General features: G+C 49.5%; 1 protein-coding gene across 2 annotated transcripts in view; it reads right to left on the bottom strand.

Annotated features, from left to right (window-relative positions):
* Window positions 1-18,334, bottom strand: part of RRP8 (ribosomal RNA processing 8) — a 68,797-nt gene extending 50,463 nt beyond the window's left edge. The window contains exon 1 of one of the 2 annotated variants that reach the window (XM_069203642.1): window positions 18,052-18,334. In XM_069203642.1, the coding sequence (XP_069059743.1) occupies window positions 18,052-18,235 (184 nt within the window). In that variant the 5' untranslated portion in view covers window positions 18,236-18,334. Of the gene's footprint in view, window positions 1-17,005; window positions 17,098-18,051 lie in introns of those variants that run through there. The other variant, XM_069203643.1, reaches the window with a different exon arrangement.
* Between the last annotated feature and the right edge of the window lie 4,384 nt (window positions 18,335-22,718).

The raw sequence follows: 22,718 nt of genomic DNA, 5'->3' as shown, positions 1-22,718 counted from the left end.
GCTGTTTTAAAAGTGGACACTTAGTGCAATTTTCACAGTTCCTGGGGGAGGTAAGTTTTTGTTAGTTTTACCAGGTAAGTAAGACACTTACAGGGCTTAGTTCTTGGTCCAAGGTAGCCCACCGTTGGGGGTTCAGAGCAACCCCAAAGTCACCACACCAGCAGCTCAGGGCCGGTCAGGTGCAGAGTTCAAAGTGGTGCCCAAAACACATAGGCTAGAATGGAGAGAAGGGGGTGCCCCGGTTCCGGTCTGCTTGCAGGTAAGTACCCGCGTCTTCGGAGGGCAGACCAGGGGGGTTTTGTAGGGCACCGGGGGGGACACAAGCCCACACAGAAATTTCACCCTCAGCGGCGCGGGGGCGGCCGGGTGCAGTGTAGAAACAAGCGTCGGGTTCGCAATGTTAGTCTATGAGAGATCTCGGGATCTCTTTAGCGCTGCAGGCAGGCAAGGGGGGGATTCCTCGGGGAAACCTCCACTTGGGCAAGGGAGAGGGACTCCTGGGGGTCACTTCTCCAGTGAAAGTCCGGTCCTTCAGGTCCTGGGGGCTGCGGGTGCAGGGTCTCTCCCAGGCGTCGGGACTTTAGGTTCAAAGAGTCGCGGTCAGGGGAAGCCTCGGGATTCCCTCTGCAGGCGGCGCTGTGGGGGCTCAGGGGGGACAGGCTTTGGTACTCACAGTATCAGAGTAGTCCTGGGGTCCCTCCTGAGGTGTTGGATCGCCACCAGCCGAGTCGGGGTCGCCGGGTGCAGTGTTGCAAGTCTCACGCTTCTTGCGGGGAGCTTGCAGGGTTCTTTAAAGCTGCTGGAAACAAAGTTGCAGCTTTTTTGGAGCAGGTCCGCTGTCCTCGGGAGTTTCTTGTCTTTTCGAAGCAGGGGCAGTCCTCAGAGGATGTCGAGGTCGCTGGTCCCTTTGGAAGGCGTCGCTGGAGCAGGATCTTTGGAAGGCAGGAGACAGGCCGGTGAGTTTCTGGAGCCAAGGCAGTTGTCGTCTTCTGGTCTTCCGCTGCAGGGGTTTTCAGCTGGGCAGTCCTTCTTCTTGTAGTTGCAGGAATCTAATTTTCTAGGGTTCAGGGTAGCCCTTAAATACTAAATTTAAGGGCGTGTTTAGGTCTGGGGGGTTAGTAGCCAATGGCTACTAGCCCTGAGGGTGGGTACACCCTCTTTGTGCCTCCTCCCAAGAGGAGGGGGTCACAATCCTAACCCTATTGGGGGAATCCTCCATCTGCAAGATGGAGGATTTCTAAAAGTTAGAGTCACTTCAGCTCAGGACACCTTAGGGGCTGTCCTGACTGGCCAGAGACTCCTCCTTGTTTTTCTCATTATTTTCTCCGGCCTTGCCGCCAAAAGTGGGGCCTGGCCGGAGGGGGCGGGCAACTCCACTAGCTGGAGTGTCCTGCTGGGTTGGCACAAAGGAGGGGAGCCTTTGAGGCTCACCGCCAGGTGTGACAATTCCTGCCTGGGAGAGGTGTTAGCATCTCCACCCAGTGCAGGCTTTGTTACTGGCCTCAGAGTGACAAAGGCACTCTCCCCATGGGGCCAGCAACATGTCTCGGTTTGTGGCAGGCTGCTAAAACTAGTCAGCCTACACAGATAGTCGGTTAAGTTTCAGGGGGCACCTCTAAGGTGCCCTCTGGGGTGTATTTTACAATAAAATGTACACTGGCATCAGTGTGCATTTATTGTGCTGAGAAGTTTGATACCAAACTTCCCAGTTTTCAGTGTAGCCATTATGGTGCTGTGGAGTTTGTGTTTGACAAACTCCCAGACCATATACTCTTATGGCTACCCTGCACTTACAATGTCTAAGGTTTTGTTCAGACACTGTAGGGGTACCATGCTCATGCACTGGTACCCTCACCTATGGTATAGTGCACCCTGCCTTAGGGCTGTAAGGCCTGCTAGAGGGGTGTCTTACCTATACTGCATAGGCAGTGAGAGGCTGGCATGGCACCCTGAGGGGAGTGCCATGTCGACTTACTCGTTTTGTCCTCACTAGCACACACAAGCTGGCAAGCAGTGTGTCTGTGCTGAGTGAGAGGTCTCCCGGGTGGCATAAGACATGCTGCAGCCCTTAGAGACCTTCCTTGGCATCAGGGCCCTTGGTACTAGAAGTACCAGTTACAAGGGACTTATCTGGATGCCAGGGTCTGCCAATTGTGGATACAAAAGTACAGGTTAGGGAAAGAACACTGGTGCTGGGGCCTGGTTAGCAGGCCTCAGCACACTTTCAATTGTAAACATAGCATCAGCAAAGGCAAAAAGTCAGGGGGCAACCATGCCAAGGAGGCATTTCCTTACACAACCCCCTCCCAAACGAAAGAGGATGAGACTAACCTTTCCCAAGAGAGTCTTCATTTTCTAAGTGGAAGAACCTGGAAAGGCCATCTGCATTGGCATGGGCAGTCCCAGGTCTGTGTTCCACTATAAAGTCCATTCCCTGTAGGGAGATGGACCACCTCAACAGTTTAGGATTTTCACCTTTCATTTGCATCAGCCATTTGAGAGGTCTGTGGTCAGTTTGAACTAGGAAGTGAGTCCCAAAGAGGTATGGTCTCAGCTTCTTCAGGGACCAAACCACAGCAAAGGCCTCCCTCTCAATGGCACTCCAACGCTGCTCCCTGGGGAGTAACCTCCTGCTAATGAAAGCAACAGGCTGGTCAAGGCCATCATCATTTGTTTGGGACAAAACTGCCCCTATCCCATGTTCAGAGGCATCAGTCTGCACAATGAACTGCTTAGAATAATCTGGAGCTTTGAGAACTGGTGCTGAGCACATTGCCTGTTTCAGGGTGTCAAAGGCCTGTTGGCATTCCACAGTCCAGTTTACTTTCTTGGGCATTTTCTTGGAGGTGAGTTCAGTGAGGGCTGTCACAATGGATCCATATCCCTTCACAAACCTCCTGTAATACCCAGTCAAGCCAAGGAATGCCCTGACTTGAGTCTGGGTTTTTGGAGCTACCCAGTCCAGAATAGTCTGGATCTTGGGTTGGAGTGGCTGAACTTGGCCTCCACCTACAAGGTGTCCCAAGTAAACCACAGTTCCCTGCCCTATCTGGCATTTGGATGCCTTGATAGAGAGGCCTGCAGATTGCAGAGCCTTCAAAACCTTCCTCAGGTGGACCAGGTGATCCTGCCAGGTGGAGCTAAAGACAGCAATATCATCAAGATAAGCTGTGCTAAAGGACTCCAAGCCAGCAAGGACTTGATTCACCAACCTTTGGAAGGTGGCAGGGGCATTCTTTAAACCAAAGGGCATAACAGTAAACTGATAATGCCCATCAGGTGTGGAGAATGCTGTCTTTTCTTTTGCTCCAGGTGCCATTTTTATTTGCCAGTACCCTGCTGTCAAGTCAAAGGTACTTAAGAATTTGGCAGCACCTAATTTGTCTATGAGCTCATCAGCTCTTGGAATTGGGTGGGCATCTGTCTTGGTGACAGAATTGAGCCCTCTGTAGTCCACACAAAACCTCATCTCTTTCTTTCCATCTTTGGTGTGAGGTTTGGGGACTAAGACCACTGGGCTAGCCCAGGGGCTGTCAGAGCGCTCAATTACTCCCAATTCCAGCATCTTGTGGACTTCCACCTTGATGCTTTCCTTAACATGGTCAGATTGTCTAAAGATTTTGTTCTTGACAGGCATGCTGTCTCCTGTGTCCACATCATGGGTACACAGGTGTGTCTGACCAGGGGTTAAGGAGAAGAGTTCAGGAAACTGTTGTAGGACTCTCCTACAATCAGCTTGCTGTTGGCCAGAGAGGGTGTCTGAGTAGATCACTCCATCTACTGTGCCATCTTTTGGGTCTGATGACAGAAGATCAGGGAGAGGTTCACTCTGCCTCCTGATCCTCATCTGTTACCATCAACAGATTGACATCAGCCCTGTCATGGAAGAGCTTAAGGCGGTTCACATGGATCACCCTCTTGGGGCTCCTGCTTGTGCCCAGGTCCACCAAGTAGGTGACCTGACTCTTCCTCTCTAGTACTGGGTAAGGGTCACTCCATTTGTCCTGGAGTGCCCTGGGAGCCACAGGCTCCAGAACCCAGACTTTCTGCCCTGGTTGGAACTCAACCAGTGCAGCCTTTTGGTCATACCAAAACTTCTGGAGCTGTTGGCTGGCCTCAAGGTTTTTGGTTGCCTTTTCCATGTACTCTGCCATTCTAGAGCGAAGGCCAAGTACATAGTCCACTATGTCCTGTTTAGGCTCATGGAGAGGTCTCTCCCAGCCTTCTTTAACAAGGGCAAGTGGTCCCCTTACAGGATGACCAAACAGAAGTTCAAAGGGTGAGAATCCTACTCCCTTCTGTGGCACCTCTCTGTAAGCGAAAAGCAGACATGGCAAGAGGACATCCCATCTCCTTTTGAGCTTTTCTGGGAGCCCCATGATCATGCCTTTTAATGTCTTGTTGAATCTCTCAACCAAGCCATTAGTTTGTGGATGGTATGGTGTAGTGAATTTATAAGTCACTCCACACTCATTCCACATGTGCTTTAGGTATGCTGACATGAAGTTGGTACCTCTGTCAGACACCACCTCCTTAGGGAAACCCACTCTGGTAAAGATACCAATGAGGGCCTTGGCTACTGCAGGGGCAGTAGTCGACCTAAGGGGAATAGCTTCAGGATACCTGGTAGCATGATCCACTACTACCAGGATATACATATTTCCTGAGGCTGTGGGAGGTTCTAGTGGACCAACTATGTCCACACCCACTCTTTCAAAGGGCACCCCCACCACTGGAAGTGGAATGAGGGGGGCCTTTGGATGCCCACCTGTCTTACCACTGGCTTGACAGGTGGGGCAGGAGAGGCAAAACTCCTTAACCATGTTGGACATATTGGGCCAGTAGAAGTGGTTGACTAACCTCTCCCACGTCTTGGTTTGTCCCAAATGTCCAGCAAGGGGAATGTCATGGGCCAATGTTAGGATGAACTTCCTGAACAGCTGAGGCACTACCACTCTCCTAGTGGCACCAGGTTTGGGGTCTCTGGCCTCAGTGTACAGGAGTCCATCTTCCCAATAGACCCTATGCGTTCCATTTTTCTTGCCTTTGGACTCTTCAGCAGCTTGCTGCCTAAGGCCTTCAAGAGAGGGACAGGTTTCTTGTCCCTTACACAGCTCCTCCCTTGAGGGTCCCCCTGGGCCTAAGAGCTCAACCTGATAAGGTTCAAGCTCCAAAGGCTCAGTTCCCTCAGAGGGCAGAACTTCTTCCTGAGAAGAGAGGTTCCCTTTCTTCTGCTGTGTTGCAGTTGGTTTCCCAACTGACTTTCCTTTCCTCTTGGTAGGCTGGGCCATTCTTCCAGACTCCAGCTCTACTTGTTCACCCTGTGCCTTGCACTGTGCTCTTGTTTTCACACACACCAGTTCAGGGATACCCAGCATTGCTGCATGGGTTTTTAGTTCTACCTCAGCCCATGCTGAGGACTCCAGGTCATTTCCAAGCAGACAGTCCACTGGGATATTTGAGGAGACCACCACCTGTTTCAGGCCATTGACCCCTCCCCATTCTAAAGTAACCATTGCCATGGGATGTACTTTTCTCTGATTGTCAGCGTTGGTGACTGTGTAAGTTTTTCCAGTCAGGTATTGGCCAGGGGAAACCAGTTTCTCTGTCACCATGGTGACACTGGCACCTGTATCCCTCAGGCCCTCTATTCTAGTCCCATTAATTAAGAGTTGCTGTCTGTATTTTTGCATGTTAGGCGGCCAGACAGCTAGTGTGGCTAAATCCACCCCACCCTCAGAAACTAGAGTAGCTTCAGTGTGGACCCTGATTTGCTCTGGGCACACTGTTGATCCCACTTGGAGACTAGCCATACCAGTGTTACCTGGATGGGAGTTTGGAGTGGAACCTTTCTTGGGACAGGCCTTGTCTCCAGTTTGGTGTCCATGCTGTTTACAGCTATGACACCAGGCCTTTTTGGGATCAAAGTTTTTACCCTTGTACCCATTGTTTTGTGAAGAGGCTCTGGGCCCACCCTCCTGTGCAGGTTTTTGGGGGCCTGTAGAAGACTCTTTACTATTTTTAGTTTTGGTTGTCTCATCACCCTTCCCCTGGGGAGTCTTTGTGACCCCTTTCTTTTGGTCACCCCCTGTTGAAGTCTTGGACACCCTTGTCTTGACCCAATGGTCCGCCTTCTTTCCCAATTCTTGGGGAGAAATTGGTCCTAGGTCTACCAGATGCTGATGCAGTTTATCATTGAAACAATTACTCAATAGGTGTTCTTTCACAAATAAATTGTACAGCCCATCATAATTACTTACACCACTGCCTTGAATCCAACCATCTAGTGTTTTCACTGAGTAGTCAACAAAGTCAACCCAGGTCTGGCTCGAGGATTTTTGAGCCCCCCTGAACCTAATCCTGTACTCCTCAGTGGAGAATCCAAAGCCCTCAATCAGGGTACCCTTCATGAGGTCATAAGATTCTGCATCTTTTCCAGAGAGTGTGAGGAGTCTATCCCTACACTTTCCAGTGAACATTTCCCAAAGGAGAGCACCCCAGTGAGATCTGTTCACTTTTCTGGTTACACAAGCCCTCTCAAAAGCTGTGAACCATTTGGTGATGTCATCACCATCTTCAAATTTTGTCACAATCCCTTTGGGGATTTTTAACATGTCAGGAGAATCTCTGACCCTATTTATATTGCTGCCACCATTGATGGGTCCTAGGCCCATCTCTTGTCTTTCCCTTTCTATGGCTAGGAGCTGTCTCTCTAAAGCCAATCGTTTGGCCATCCTGGCTAACAGGAGGTCATCTTCACTGAGAGCATCCTCAGTGATTTCAGAAATGTGGGACCCTCCTGTGAGGGACTCACTATTTCTGACTAACACAGTTGGAGACAGGACTTGAGGGGTCCTGTTCTCCCTATTTAGGACTGGAGGAGGGACATTGGCCTCCAAGTCACTAATTTCTTCCTCTGTGAGGTCATCATCAGAGGGGTTGGCTTTTTCAAACTCTGCCAACAGCTCCTGGAGCTGAATTTTGGTAGGTCTGGAGCCAATGGTTATTTTTTTGATATTACAGAGAGACCTTAGCTCCCTCATCTTAAGATGGAGGTAAGGGGTGGTGTCGAGTTCCACCACCTGCATCTCTGTATCAGACATTATTCTGCTAAGAGTTGGAATACTTTTTAAAGAATCTAAAACTGTTTCTAGAATCTAATTTCAAACTTTTAACAAACTTTTAAACTCTAAAAAGACAATGCTAAACAGGGACTTAACATACAAGGCCCTAGCAGGACTTTTAAGAATTTAGAAAAATTTCAAATTGCAAAAATGAATTTCTAATGACAATTTTGGAATTTGTTGTGTGATCAGGTATTGGCTGAGTAGTCCAGCAAATGCAAAGTCTTGTACCCCACCGCTGATCCACCAATGTAGGAAGTTGGCTCTGTATGCACTATTTCAAAGTAAGGAATAGTATGCACAGAGTCCAAGGGTTCCCCTTAGAGGTAAGATAGTGGCAAAAAGAGATAATACTAATGCTCTATTTTGTGGTAGTGTGGTCGAGCAGTAGGCTTATCCAAGGAGTAGTGTTAAGCATTTGTTGTACATACACATAGACAATAAATGAGGTACACACACTCAGAGACAAATCCAGCCAATAGGTTTTTATATAGAAAAATATCTTTTCTTAGTTTATTTTAAGAACCACAGGTTCAAATTCTACATGTAATATCTCATTCGAAAGGTATTGCAGGTAAGTACTTTAGGAACTTCAAATCATAAGAATTGCATGTATACTTTACAAGTTATTGACAAATAGCTGTTTTAAAAGTGGACACAGTGCAATTTTCACAGTTCCTGGGGGAGGTAAGTTTTTGTTAGTTTTACCAGGTAAGTAAGACACTTACAGGGCTTAGTTCTTGGTCCAAGGTAGCCCACCGTTGGGGGTTCAGAGCAACCCCAAAGTCACCACACCAGCAGCTCAGGGCCGGTCAGGTGCAGAGTTCAAAGTGGTGCCCAAAACACATAGGCTAGAATGGAGAGAAGGGGGTGCCCCGGTTCCGGTCTGCTTGCAGGTAAGTACCCGCGTCTTCGGAGGGCAGACCAGGGGGGTTTTGTAGGGCACCGGGGGGGACACAAGCCCACACAGAAATTTCACCCTCAGCGGCGCGGGGGCGGCCGGGTGCAGTGTAGAAACAAGCGTCGGGTTCGCAATGTTAGTCTATGAGAGATCTCGGGATCTCTTTAGCGCTGCAGGCAGGCAAGGGGGGGATTCCTCGGGGAAACCTCCACTTGGGCAAGGGAGAGGGACTCCTGGGGGTCACTTCTCCAGTGAAAGTCCGGTCCTTCAGGTCCTGGGGGCTGCGGGTGCAGGGTCTCTCCCAGGCGTCGGGACTTTAGGTTCAAAGAGTCGCGGTCAGGGGAAGCCTCGGGATTCCCTCTGCAGGCGGCGCTGTGGGGGCTCAGGGGGGACAGGCTTTGGTACTCACAGTATCAGAGTAGTCCTGGGGTCCCTCCTGAGGTGTTGGATCGCCACCAGCCGAGTCGGGGTCGCCGGGTGCAGTGTTGCAAGTCTCACGCTTCTTGCGGGGAGCTTGCAGGGTTCTTTAAAGCTGCTGGAAACAAAGTTGCAGCTTTTCTTGGAGCAGGTCCGCTGTCCTCGGGAGTTTCTTGTCTTTTCGAAGCAGGGGCAGTCCTCCGAGGATGTCGAGGTCGCTGGTCCCTTTGGAAGGCGTCGCTGGAGCAGGATCTTTGGAAGGCAGGAGACAGGCCGGTGAGTTTCTGGAGCCAAGGCAGTTGTCGTCTTCTGGTCTTCCGCTGCAGGGGTTTTCAGCTGGGCAGTCCTTCTTCTTGTAGTTGCAGGAATCTAATTTTCTAGGGTTCAGGGTAGCCCTTAAATACTAAATTTAAGGGCGTGTTTAGGTCTGGGGGGTTAGTAGCCAATGGCTACTAGCCCTGAGGGTGGGTACACCCTCTTTGTGCCTCCTCCCAAGAGGAGGGGGTCACAATCCTAACCCTATTGGGGGAATCCTCCATCTGCAAGATGGAGGATTTCTAAAAGTTAGAGTCACTTCAGCTCAGGACACCTTAGGGGCTGTCCTGACTGGCCAGAGACTCCTCCTTGTTTTTCTCATTATTTTCTCCGGCCTTGCCGCCAAAAGTGGGGCCTGGCCGGAGGGGGCGGGCAACTCCACTAGCTGGAGGGTCCTGCTGGGTTGGCACAAAGGAGGGGAGCCTTTGAGGCTCACCGCCAGGTGTGACAATTCCTGCCTGGGAGAGGTGTTAGCATCTCCACCCAGTGCAGGCTTTGTTACTGGCCTCAGAGTGACAAAGGCACTCTCCCCATGGGGCCAGCAACATGTCTCGGTTTGTGGCAGGCTGCTAAAACTAGTCAGCCTACACAGATAGTCGGTTAAGTTTCAGGGGGCACCTCTAAGGTGCCCTCTGGGGTGTATTTTACAATAAAATGTACACTGGCATCAGTGTGCATTTATTGTGCTGAGAAGTTTGATACCAAACTTCCCAGTTTTCAGTGTAGCCATTATGGTGCTGTGGAGTTCGTGTTTGACAAACTCCCAGACCATATACTCTTATGGCTACCCTGCACTTACAATGTCTAAGGTTTTGTTCAGACACTGTAGGGGTACCATGCTCATGCACTGGTACCCTCACCTATGGTATAGTGCACCCTGCCTTAGGGCTGTAAGGCCTGCTAGAGGGGTGTCTTACCTATACTGCATAGGCAGTGAGAGGCTGGCATGGCACCCTGAGGGGAGTGCCATGTCGACTTACTCGTTTTGTCCTCACTAGCACACACAAGCTGGCAAGCAGTGTGTCTGTGCTGAGTGAGAGGTCTCCCGGGTGGCATAAGACATGCTGCAGCCCTTAGAGACCTTCCTTGGCATCAGGGCCCTTGGTACTAGAAGTACCAGTTACAAGGGACTTATCTGGATGCCAGGGTCTGCCAATTGTGGATACAAAAGTACAGGTTAGGGAAAGAACACTGGTGCTGGGGCCTGGTTAGCAGGCCTCAGCACACTTTCAATTGTAAACATAGCATCAGCAAAGGCAAAAAGTCAGGGGGCAACCATGCCAAGGAGGCATTTCCTTACAGTATGGTATAGTAGAATGGTATGGTATCGTATAGTATGGACTGTTACTGTATAGAATGGTATGGTAAGGTACTGTATGGCTTCTCACTGTACAGTATGGTCGGTCATTGTATAGTATGGTGTGACCTATCATTGTATAGTATGTATGGCTTAATGTAGGAAGCTGGCCTGGTATGTGATGGGTACATGAAGTACTTACACCTTATACCAGGTCTAGGGATTCCCTATTAGTGTGGTGTAGGCAGTGCCTAGAAGCCAGGCTCTCTAGAGGCAGTTGTGGATGAGCAGCCAAGGCCTATCTAGGAGACATGCAAAGCTCATGCGACACCACTGTAGTAACACAGCATTTACCCACTTGAAAGAAAAAAACTCAGTGTTACAAAAATAAAGGTACTTTATTTTAGTGTCACTATTACCAAAAAGTACTAGAGAGGCAACCCTCCAACTGGGGTTAAGTAATACACTGGATATGTACACTAGTAATCAGAAATTGGCATAGAAAGCGATAGAAAACAGTACAAATGCAAATAGACATTAGTGACCCTAGGGGGAGCCCAAACTATATACTAAAGGATGCAGTCGACGTCCCATGCCAGAGGGATGACTGCAGTCACTCAGTGGTGTGGAAAAGCCACCAACAATCCTTGGCAAAGGCAGAAGTCACAGTAAAGCAAAAGTGGAGCTGCTGGGGACCAGCAAGGTCCAGGAGGACGCAACCCACAGGGGGAGTCGTAGGGGACCCTCAGCAAGGCACAGAGTCCAAAGAAAAAGAGGAAGCCCCCACAGGATGAGGAACCAGGAGTCTTAGAGGAGCCCACGCAGCATGACTGGAGAAGGGTCCCACGCTGCAGGAGAAGCACGCAAAGGGCTGTGCGTCGCAGGAATGAGTGCTGAGGGCTGGGACAACATGGAGCCGGAAGATCCACTGGAGGAGATGCTAACATGCCTTGGTAGCAGCGAGAGACGCAGTGCACGGGGTACTGTCCTGAGTGGGAAGGCAAAGGCTTACTGCCACCAAAGTTGGACAGCTGACAGAGGACCAAAAGGACTACTCCGGTCCACCACCCGTGATGCAGGATCCATGCAGCTCAGGATGAGAGGAGATCCACGCAGCTGGTCGTCGTTGCAGTTGGTGCCTGCAGATGCAGGGGAGTGACTCCTTCCCTCCAAGGGAGATTCCTTCTTCCTTCTTGTGCAGGCTGAAGACTTGCTGTCCTCAGAGGATGCACAGCTGGAGAAATGTTGTAGAAGCTGGAAGCAGCTGTGGAAACAATGTTGAAAGCAGAGTCTTCGTCGTGGATGCAGATTGTCGGTTCCTGGAGGGTGCAGTCGCAGTTCCAGTGGCTAGAAGTCTAAGTAGTGGTTGCAGAGCAGTCCTGCTGGAGTCTTGCAAGCTGAATCTGAGGACCCACCCAAGATAAAGACCCTAAACAGCACTGAAAGGGGGATTGGTCACCTAGCCATGTGACCACCTATCAGGAGGGTTCTCTGACATCCCCTGCCTATCCTAGCCACTCAGATACTCCCAGAGGTCTCTGCCAACTTTGGATTCACGCTGGCAGAACCCAGGGATCTTCTGGTGGAGCGCTAGGCACCACCCCTGGGGTGGTGATGGACAGGGGAAGGGTCGGTCCCCTTTCCATTGTCCAGTTTCGCGCCAGAGCAGGGACCGGAGGTCTCTGACCCGGTGTAGACTTGTTAATGCAAGGAAGGCACCAAATGTGCCCTTCAGAGCATACCAGTGGTTTGGGCAGGCTACCCGTTCCAAGCCATGGAACACATATTTCCAAAGGGAGAGGGTGTTACCCCCTCTCCCAAAGGAAATCCTTTGTTCTGCCTTCCTGGGCTTGAGCTGTTCAAGCAGCGGGAGGGCAAAAACCTGTCTGAAGGGTGCAGCTTGAGCTGCCCGGAAAACCCCAGAAGGCTGGTAGGAGCAATGCTGGGGGCCCCAGAGTGTGTGGAATCATACTTCCAATACTGGCAACAGTATTGGGTTATGATTCCGACATGTTTGATACCAAACATGCCTAGGTTCAGAATTATCATTATATAGCAGGACATAGGTAGTGACCTATGTCCAGTACATGCCTAAAATGGCGCCCGCACTCACTCCAGGAAAATGGAACTGGAGTTGGTGGGGGCACCTCAGCTAGTGCAAGGGTGCCCTCACACACAGGTACTTGCACCCTGCCATAGGGGCGACTTACAGTGACCTGTAGTGAAAAGGGTGCAAGGACTGTTTGACGCAGGCTGCAATGGCAGGCCTGCAGATACACTTTGCATGGGCAGCATAATATATGCTGCAGCCCATGGGGATCACCTGGTATCCCAATGCCCTGGGTACCATATACTAAGGACTCAGTATGCCAAATGTGGGGTGTAAATGGTTCAAGTAACCATGTTTGAAGGGAGAGAGCATAGTCACTGGGGTACAGGTTAGCAGGATCCCAGTGAACACAGTCAAACACACTGACAAAACAGGCAAAAAGTGTGTGTGGGGGGGGGGGGGGGGGGGGGGGGGGGGGAACCATGCAAAAAAAAAAGAGGCTACTTTCCTACAAGTATTGTAAGGAAATGCCTCCTTGGCATGGTTACCCCCTGACTTTTTGCATTTGCTGATGCTAACTTTTGATTGAAAGTGTGCTGGGACCCTGCTAACCAGGCCCCAGCACCAGTGTTCTTTCCCTAAACTGTACCTTTGTTTCCACAATAGGCACCACCCTGGCACTCAGATTAGTCCCTTGTAACTGGTACCACTGGTACCAAGGGCCCTGATGCCAGGGAAGGTCTCTAAGGGCTGCAGCAGCCACCCCGGGACCCCTCACTCAGCACATACACACTGCCTCACAGCTTGTGTGTGCTGGTGGGGAGAAAAAGACTAAGTCGACATGGCACTCCCTTCAGAGTGCCATGCCAATCTCACACTGCCTGTGGCATAGGTAAGTCACCCCTCTAGCAGGCCTTACAGCCCTAAGGCAGGGTGCACTATACCACAGGTGAGGGCATATGTGCATGAGCACTATGCCCCTACAGTGTCTAAGTAAAACCTTAGACATTGTATGTGCAGGGTAGCCATAAGAGTATATGGCCTGGGAGTTTGTCAAATACGAACTCCACAGTTCCATAATGGCTACACTGAAATCTGGGAAGTTTGGTATCAAACTTCTCAGCACAATAAATGCAAACTGATGACAGTGTGCAATTTATGGTAACATACACCCAGAGGGCATCTTAGAGATGCCCCGTGAATACCAACCCGACTTCTAGTATAGACTGACCAGTTCCTGCCAGCCTCCCACAAACCAGACAAGTTGCTGGTCACATGGGGAGAGTGCCTTTGTCACTCTGTGGCCAGGAACAAAGACTGCACTGGGTGGAGGTGCTTCGCATCTCCCCCTGCAGGAACTGTAACACCTGGGGGTGACCCTCAAAGGCTCACCCCCTTTGTTACAGTGCCCCAGGGCATCCCAGCTAGTGGAGATGCAAGCCCCTCCGGCCACTGCCCCCATTTTTGGCGGCAAGGCTGGAGGAGATAATGAGAAAAACAAGGAGGAGTCACCCACCAGTCAAGACAGCCCCCAAGGTGTCCTGAGCGGAGGCGACCCTTGCCTTTAGAAATCCTCCATCTTAGTTTTGGAGGATTCCCCCAATAGGATTAGAGATGTGCCCCCCTCCCCACAGGGAGGAGGCACAAAGAGCGTGTAGCCACCCTCCAGGACAGTAGCCATTGGCGACTGCCCTCCCAGACCTAAACACACCCCTAAATCTAGTATTTAGGGGCACCCCAGAACCCAGGAAATCAGATTCCTGTAACCTGAACTAAAGAAGGACTACTGAACTACCAGCCTGTAGTGACGACGACAACTGCTTTGGCCCCAGCCCTACCGGCCTGTGTCCAGAGTCGAAAACCTGCAACCAGCGACCTTTGAAGCCTCAGAGAACTGCCCTGACCCCCAGGACCAAGAAACTCCTGTGAGCAGCAGCTCTGCTCAAACAACTTGCAACAAACCTGCAACTTTCTTCAACTTTAAAGACTTCACTCTTCCCGCCGGAAGCGTGAGACTTCCTACTTTGCACCCGGCTCGAGATCCAGAGAACAAACACCACAGGGAGTACTCCCCGTGACTGCAAGCCCGTGAGCAGCCCGAGATGACCCCCCTGAGCTCCCACAGTGATGCCTGCAGAGAGAATCCGGAGGCTCCCCCTGACCGCGACTGCCTGTAACAAGGGACCTGATGCCTGGAACCAGCACTGCACCCGCAGCCCCCAGGACCTGAAGGAACTGAACCTCAGTGCAGGAGTGTCCCCCAGGCGGCTCTCTGCCTAGCCCAGGTGGTGGCTGTCCCGAGAACCCCCCCAACCCTGCCCTGCTAGAGTGACCCCCGGGTCCCTCCATTGTTTCCTATCTGAAACCCGACGCCTGCTTTGCACACTACAACTGGCCGTCCCTGTGCCGCTGAGGGTGTGTTTTATGTGCCTACTTGTGTCCCCCCAGTGCTCTACAAACCCCCCCTGGTCTGCCCCTGAGGACGTGGGTACTTACCTGCTGGCAGACTGGAACCGGAGCACCCCTGTTCTCCATAGGCGCCTATGTGTTTTGGGCACCTCTTTAACCTCTGCACCTGACCGGCCCTGAGCTGCTGGTGTGGTAACTTTGGGGTTGCCTTTAAACCCCAACGGTGGGTTGCCTATGCCCAGGAACTGAGACTTGTAAGTGTCTTACTTACCTCACAAACTAACCTTTACTTACCTCCCCCAAGAACTGTTGGTTTTTGCACTGTGTCCACTTTTAAAATAGCATATTGTCATTTTACCAAATACTGTATATGATATTGCTTTTATTCAAAGTTCCTAACTTACCTGTGTGAAGCACCTTGCATTTTATGTATTTACTTCAAATGTTTAACCTGTGGTTCTTAAAATAAACTAAGAAAATATATTTGTCAATATAAAAACCTATTGGCCTGGAGTAAGTCTTCGAGTGTGTGTTCCTCATTTATTGCCTGTGTGTGTACAACAAGTGCTTAACACTACCCTCTGATAAGCCTACTGCTCAACCACACTACCACAAATAGAGCATTAGAATGATCTAATTTAGCCACTATCTTACCTCTAAGGGGAACCCTTGGACTCTGTGCACACTATTTCTTATTTTGAAATAGTATATACAGGGCCAACTTCCTACAAGTATGGCTTGTCATTGTATAGTATGCATGGCCTGTCATTTTATGGTATGTCACTGTATAGTATAATATGGCCTATTATTGTATAGTACAGTATGGCTTGCCATTGTTTAGTAGGATATAGTCAATCATTGTATAATATGGCCTGCTGCTGTATATATAGTATGTTATGGTATAGCCTGTCATTGTTTAGTATGGTATGGCAGATCACTGTATAGTAGGACATGGCCTGTCATTGCATAGTATGGTAATCTTTGTTAGAAAGTATGCATTAAGCTTAAGAAGGAAGCGCAATAGGAGCGGACAAACAAGTAAAGCAGCAATTTACAATATAATGTTATTTTCACACTAGAATGTTGTATCCAACTTGTAATCGTGCAAACATAAATTAATTTAAAAACACACCCTGTTTTTGCTAAACACATTTTAATCATGCCCAAGACATCCAATAAAACATGAACATATATCAAAAAAAGCACTTTGTTAAAAACTAAACAAGTGATTACCCAAAAGTGATAGCGCAAAGCCAATAATGTGTTTTTAAATTATTGTTAAAAGCAACACTAACAACCTGTGGCCTGCTGGTGGTGTTATCCTGCACCATAGGGTAGAAGGTGAGAGGATGAAAAGTTAAAGCGAGCAAACATGGGAAATGAAGGTGAAAGCAGCAGAACGGAGCAAAACCAGCAGCAAACCAACCCAAACAAGCCGAGACAAAAAGCAACAGAAGGACAATACTAAAGAAAAAAAGGTATGGTAAAAAAGAAGTAGTACTTGGTCCATTGTCCTAGGATGTGAGAAACACACAAACAGGAAGTAAAGCCAGCATACGCTGACCAAACAGAAGCCAGACTGACAATGAAGCCAATGGTTGGTAAAGAATGACTGTGCTCTGAACGCCAAGTATGTAGACAGAATGCCTTGTAACCAACAGAGAATCTGCGGGCTCAGGCAAGACCTAAGAAGGAATGCTCAGCAGTATCAAAATGCTGGTGAATTAAAAACAAGGCTGTCTGCTTAATCTACTCCTTTTTTTCTCTCCACAGAAATGACATCTACAAAGTTGTTTTGCGAGCCTCTCAAGAAAGTAAGTGCCTCTCATTGAGTGCTTTCGGGTGTCAATTACTATATGTCAACAATTCCTGTCTCACACACAGCCTGCTCTTCAAAAGCGATACAGGCGCAAGAAAAAGACATGGAAAAATAATGTGAAAGACGTGGCCTGAAAATAAACACTCACAACACAATAATAATCTTCCCTAAAATAAAAAGACATCATAACAGAACCTTCACCATCTGAGGCTGAAAGCTTGAAGAGACCAGCATGTTCGTCTACCTGGGCCTAATGGTGACCAGCAATATAAACGAGGAAGCACATATTAGAAAAGTAAATAAAAAACAGGATGCATCAGTAAATACCACCCTCTGGCTTGGCCATTCAGATGGAAAGAGATTGTGCAAGCTTGTCCAGCATACAAGTAGCCCAGGCACACAAGGGGAGTGAGGAAGCCTACGGAGCCTGGTGCATTCTCCGTCTACATTGGGAGCTGGTGGAAGGAAGTCGGCAGAGAGCGCTCATGCTCCCGGCAGGCTTCCGACCACCGCTTCGGACTGTGATGTGGGCTCTAGCTCCATCTGTGATAGATGCGGAATATCAGCAAGAAAACGTGGGCTGAACACGGGCAGTGCGTCAGAAAGTGAAGAGTCGACAAAGCACGGAAGGAAGATTGTGCACTGAGCATGCAAGTGCCAGGGAAAGCCTCACTGCTCGCCCTTCATGCGGAACTCGAGTCCTGTCTGAGATCCAAGCACTGGACGGAAACATGCGCAGGAAAAGCAATCAAACTCCAGTCCTGTCTGAGATCCAAGCACTGGACGGAAACATGCGCAGGAAAAGCAATCAAACTCCAGTCCTGTCTGAGATCCAAGCACTGCACGGAAACATGCGCAGGAAAAGCAACCAAACTCCAGTCCTGTCTGAGATCCAAGCACTGGACGGAAACATGCGCAGGAAAAGCAACCAAACTCCAGTCCTGTCCGAGATCCAAGCACTGGACGGAAACATGCGCAGGAAAAGCAATCAAACTCCAGTCCTGTCTGAGATCCAAGCACTGGACGGAAACATGCGCAGGAAAAGCAACCAAACTCCAGTCCTGTCTGAGATCCAAGCACTGGACGGAAACATGCGCAGGAAAAGCAATCAAACTCCAGTCCTGTCCGAGATCCAAGCACTGGACGGAAACATGCGCAGGAAAAGCAACCAAACTCCAGTCCTGTCCGAGATCCAAGCACTGGACGGAAACATGCGCAGGAAAAGCAACCAAACTCCAGTCCTGTCTGAGATCCAAGCACTGCACGGAAACATGCGCAGGAAAAGCAATCAAACTCCAGTCCTGTCCGAGATCCAAGCACTGGACGGAAACATGCGCAGGAAAAGCAATCAAACTCCAGTCCTGTCCGAGATCCAAGCACTGGACGGAAACATGCGCAGGAAAAGCAATCAAACTCCAGTCCTGTCCGAGATCCAAGCACTGGACGGAAACATGCGCAGGAAAAGCAATCAAACTCCAGTCCTGTCCGAGATCCAAGCACTGGACGGAAACATGCGCAGGAAAAGCAATCAAACTCCGAACGGGTTGCCGAATGCTGTAAAAATCAATGAAAATATGAACTAACCTAGACATTCAACCAGACATACAAGATGCAGCCTGCAGATGTTTTAAAGCAGAACTTGTACATAATGCACTCCATTGCACAGCTCCGGGGTGAGCGAACCCCCGCAGGAGCTGCGCAGTGCCCGGCCCCCCTCACCTGCACGGGTGTCCTCGGGGGCCGCAGAGGGAGGTGAGAGGCTCGCGGTCCGTGCGCCCCCTCCTTCCCAGGGCCTTGTGCCGGCCGGGGGACCGCTAGTCCGAGCCGGCGGCCGCTCGCCCCCGGTGCGTGCCCCTTCCTCTCTGCTCCGGTGCCCCCCCGGCTCTCCACCTCCAGGCAGCATGGGCAGCGACCACAGAGCGCGGCTAGAGCGGCGCCGGCGAGAGCGCCCTGCACAGCGCTGCGCCCCCTGCAGGACGGAGGACTGCTGTGCAATGACGCCCGCATCGCGCCCAAGCCCGGGCGAGGAACGCGGCCGCCATCTTGGAATGGGATACTCGCCACTGTCTCTCCATTTGTGGCGGGCGACGTGTCGTTTCTAATCCGCAAAAATAATATAGTGTAAATATTTCTTTAACCCCTTCGCTGCCAGGCCTTTTCCCCCTCCTGTGCTGAGCCTTTTTTGGGCTATTTGGGTCAGTTCGCGCTTAGACCTTAATAACTTTTTGTCCACATAAGCTATCCACGCCAAATTTGCGTCCTTTTTTCCCAACATCCTATGGATTCTGGAGGTACCCAGACTTTGTGGGTTCCCCTGAAGGAGACCAAGAAATTAGCCAAAATACAGTGAAAAATTCGTTTTTTTCAAAAAAATGGGAAAAAGTGGCTGCAGAAGAAGGCTTGTGCTTTTTCCCCTGAAAACGGCATCAACAAAGGGTTTGCGGTGATAAAATCCCCAGCTTCCCAGCTTTCAGGAACAGGCAGACTTGAATCAGAAAACCCAATTGTTCAACACAGTTTTGGCATTTTACTGGGACATACCCCATTTTTACGATTTTTTGTGCTTTCAGCCTCCTTCCAGTCATTGACAGAAATGGGCATGAAACCAATGCTGGATCCCAGAAACCGCAACATTTCTGAAAAGTAGACAAAATTCTGAATTCAGCAAGGTGTCCTTTGTGTACATCCTACAAGGGTTTCCTACAGAAAATAACAACTGAAAAAAATATATATTGAAATTGAGGTGAAAAAAACATCAATTTTTCTCTACGTTTTACTCTGTAACTTTTTCCTTCAATGTCAGAAAGCAATCTACCGTTACGTCTGCTGGACTCCTCTGTTTCGGGGATATATAGGGCTTGTAGGTTCATCAAGAACCCTAGGTACCCAGAGCCAATAAATGAGCTGCACCTTGCAATGGGTTTTCATTCTATACCGGGTATACAGCAATTCATTTGCTGAAATATAAAATGTGAAAAATAGCTATCAAGAAAACCTTTGTATTTCCAAAATGGGCACAAGATAAGGTGTTGAGAAGCAGTGGACATCTCTGAATTCCGGGGTGCCCATACTAGCATGTGAATTACAGGGCATTTCTCAAATAGATGTCTTTTTTACACACTCTCTTATATTTGGAAGGAAAAAATGTAGAGAAAGACAAGGGGCAATAACACTTGTTTTGCTATTCTATGTTCCCCCAAGTCTCCCGATAAAAATGATACCTCACTTGTGTGGTAGGCCTAGCGCCCGCGACAGGAAATGCCCCAAAACACAACGTGGACACATCCCATTTTTTGACAGAAAACAGAGGTGTTTTTTGCAAAGTGCCTACCTGTAGATTTTGGCCTCTAGCTCAGCTGACACCTAGGGTAACCTACCAAACCTGTGTATTTTTGAAAACTAGAGACCTAGGGGAATCCAAGATGGGTGACTTGTGGGGCTCTGACCAGGTTCTGTTACCCAGAATCCTTTGCAAACCTCAAAATGTGGCTAAAAAAACACATTTTCCTCACATTTTGGTGACAGAAAGTTCTGGAATCTGAGAGGACCCACAAATTTCCTTCCACCCTGCATTCCCCCAAGTCTCCTGATAAAAATTATACCTCACTTCTGTGGGTAGGCCTAGCGCCCGCAACAAGAAATGCCCCAAAACACAACGTGGACACATCCCATTTCTTGACAGAAAACAGAGGTGTTTTTTGCAAAGTGCCTACCTGTAGATTTTGGCCTCTAGCTCAGCCAGCACCTAGGGAAACCTACCAAACCTGTGCATTTTTGAAAACTAGAGGCCTAGGGGAATCCAAGATGGGGTGACTTGTGGGGCTCTGACCAGGTTCTGTTACCCAGAATCCTTTGCAAACCTCAGAATTTGGCTAAAAAAACATTTTCCTCACATTTCAGTGACATAAAGTTCTGGAATCTGAGAGGAGCCACAAATTTCCTTCCACCCAGCGTTCCCCCAAGTCTCCCGATAAAAATGATACCTCACTTGTGTGGGTGGGCCAGGTGCCTGCAACAGAATAAGGCCAAAAACTTGTAGAGATAGAGGGGATAGCACAGCGAGTTGATAAGGACATATTCTTTTTTATACATCTTTAGGCTGACTCTGCTTTGAGGACCCACACAAGTGAGGTGTCCTTTTACTTGGGAGACTGAGGGGAACGCTGGGGAGTAGGAATTTTGTGCTGGAGCGGTGATCGTACCAACGGAAGTCAGGAAAATATGCTTTTTTAAGCAAATTTTGAAGTTTGCAGAGGAGTCTGGGTAAGAAAATGTTGGGGGATCCACGCAAGCCACACCTCCCTGGACTCCTTGGGGTGTCTAGTTTTAAAAATGGCTGGGTTTTGTGGTTTTCTCTAGAGGAAGGCCGCACCCAGGACCAAAAACATAGGTGCCCCATCCCCCCCAAACACAGGTAGTTTGGTAATATATCATTTTGATGTGTCCACATACGTCTGTGATGTGCCAAACACTAAAATTGTGAAAAGAAACGCACTTAGGTTATGTGAAAAAAAGACCCATCACCCACTGTAGGAGGCTGGCCTGGCTTGTAGTGGGTACCAGAGGTACTTACACCTTGTGCCAGGTCCAGTTATCCCTTATTAGTGTAGAAGAGGTGTTTCTAGCAGCTAAGGCTGATAGAAGGTAGCTATGGCAAAGCAGCTTAGGCTGAACTAGGAGCTCCTACTATACCACTGGTGTCATATGCACAATATCATAAGAAAACACAATACACAGATATACTAAAAATATAGGTACTTTATTTTTATGACAATATGCCAAAAGTATCTCAGTGAGTACCCTCAGTATGAGGATGAGAAATATACACAAGATATATGTACACAATACCAAAATTATGCAGTAATAGCAAAAGGAAGTAATGCAAGCAGTGTAAAGTTACAATAGATTGCAATAGGAGCACATAGGTATAGGGGCAACACAAACCATATACTCCAAAAGTGGAATGCGAACCACGAATGGACCCCAAACCTATGTGAGCTTGTAGAGGGTCGCTGGGACTGTAAGAAAACAGTGAGGGTTAGAAAAATAGCCCACCCCAAGGTAGGTGTAAAGTGCACCTACAACCCCCAGAGAGCACAGAAGTCGTGATAGGGGGATTCTGCAAGGAAACCCAACACCAGCAATGCAACAACAGTGGATTTCCAGACCTGAGTACCTGTAAGACAAGGGCACCAAGTCCAAGAGTCGCGACAGTGTCGAGAGTGGGTAGGAGCCCAGGAAATGCCAGCTGAGGGTGCAAGGAAGCTGCCACCAGATGGAAGAAGCTTGGTGTTTTGCAAGAACGAAGAGGACTAGGAACTTCCCCTTTGGAGGATGGATGTCCCACGTCGTGAAGAAGCTTGCAGAGGTGTTCCCACACAGAAAGACTGCAAACAGGCCTTGCTAGCTGCAAGGGTAGCAATTAGAGTTTTTGGATGCTGCTGTGGCCCAGGAGGGACCAGGATGTCGCCACTTGGATGAGGAGACAGAGGGAGCCACCAGCAAGTCAGGGAGCCCTCACAGAAGCAGGCAACACCCGCAGAAGTACCGTATCAGGCACTTAGAAGAGGAGTGAACCGGAGTCCACGCGAAGTCACAAAAGGGAGTCCCACGATGCCGGAGGACAACTCAGAAGGTTGTGCACTGCAGGATAGAGTGTCGGGGACCTAGGCTTGGCTGTGCACAAAGGAAATCCTGGAAGAGTGCACAGGAGCCGGAGCAGCTGCAAATCACGCGGTACCCAGCAATGCAGTCTAGCGTGGGGAGGCAAGGACTTACCTCCACCAAACTTGGACTGAAGAGTCACTGGACTGTGGGAGTCACTTGGACAGAGTTGCTGAGTTCCAGGGACCACGCTCGTCGTGCTGAGAGGGGACCCAAAGGACCGGTGATGCAGTCTTTTGTTGCCTGCGGTTGCAGGCGGAAGATTCCGTCGACCCACGGGAGATTTCTTCGGAGCTCCTGGTGCAAGAAGGAGGAAGGCTACCCCCAGAACATGCACCACCTGGAAACAGTCGAGAAAGCCGACAGGATGAAGCGATACAAGGTTGCTAGTAGTCATCTTGCTACTTTGTTGTGGTTTTGCAGGCGTCCTGAGCAGTCAGCGGTCGATCCTTTGGCAGAAGGTGAAGAGGGAGATGCAGAGGAACTCTGGTGAGCTCTTGCATTCGGTATCTGAAGAATTCCCCAAAGCAGAGACCCTAAATAGCCAGAAAAGGAGGTTTGGCTACCTAGGAAGGAGGATTGGCTACTAAGAGAGGTAAGAGCCTATCAGAAGGAGTCTCTGATGTCACCTGCTGGCACTGGCCACTCAGAGCAGTCCAGTGTGCCAGCAACACCTCTGAATCCAAGATGGCAGAGGTCTGGGGCACACTGGAGGAGCTCTG

The sequence above is a fragment of the Pleurodeles waltl genome, chromosome 8, assembly GCF_031143425.1.
Source record: "Pleurodeles waltl isolate 20211129_DDA chromosome 8, aPleWal1.hap1.20221129, whole genome shotgun sequence".
NCBI classification, from domain to species: Eukaryota; Metazoa; Chordata; class Amphibia; order Caudata; family Salamandridae; genus Pleurodeles; species Pleurodeles waltl.
This window is presented reverse-complemented; position numbering and strand designations above follow the sequence as displayed.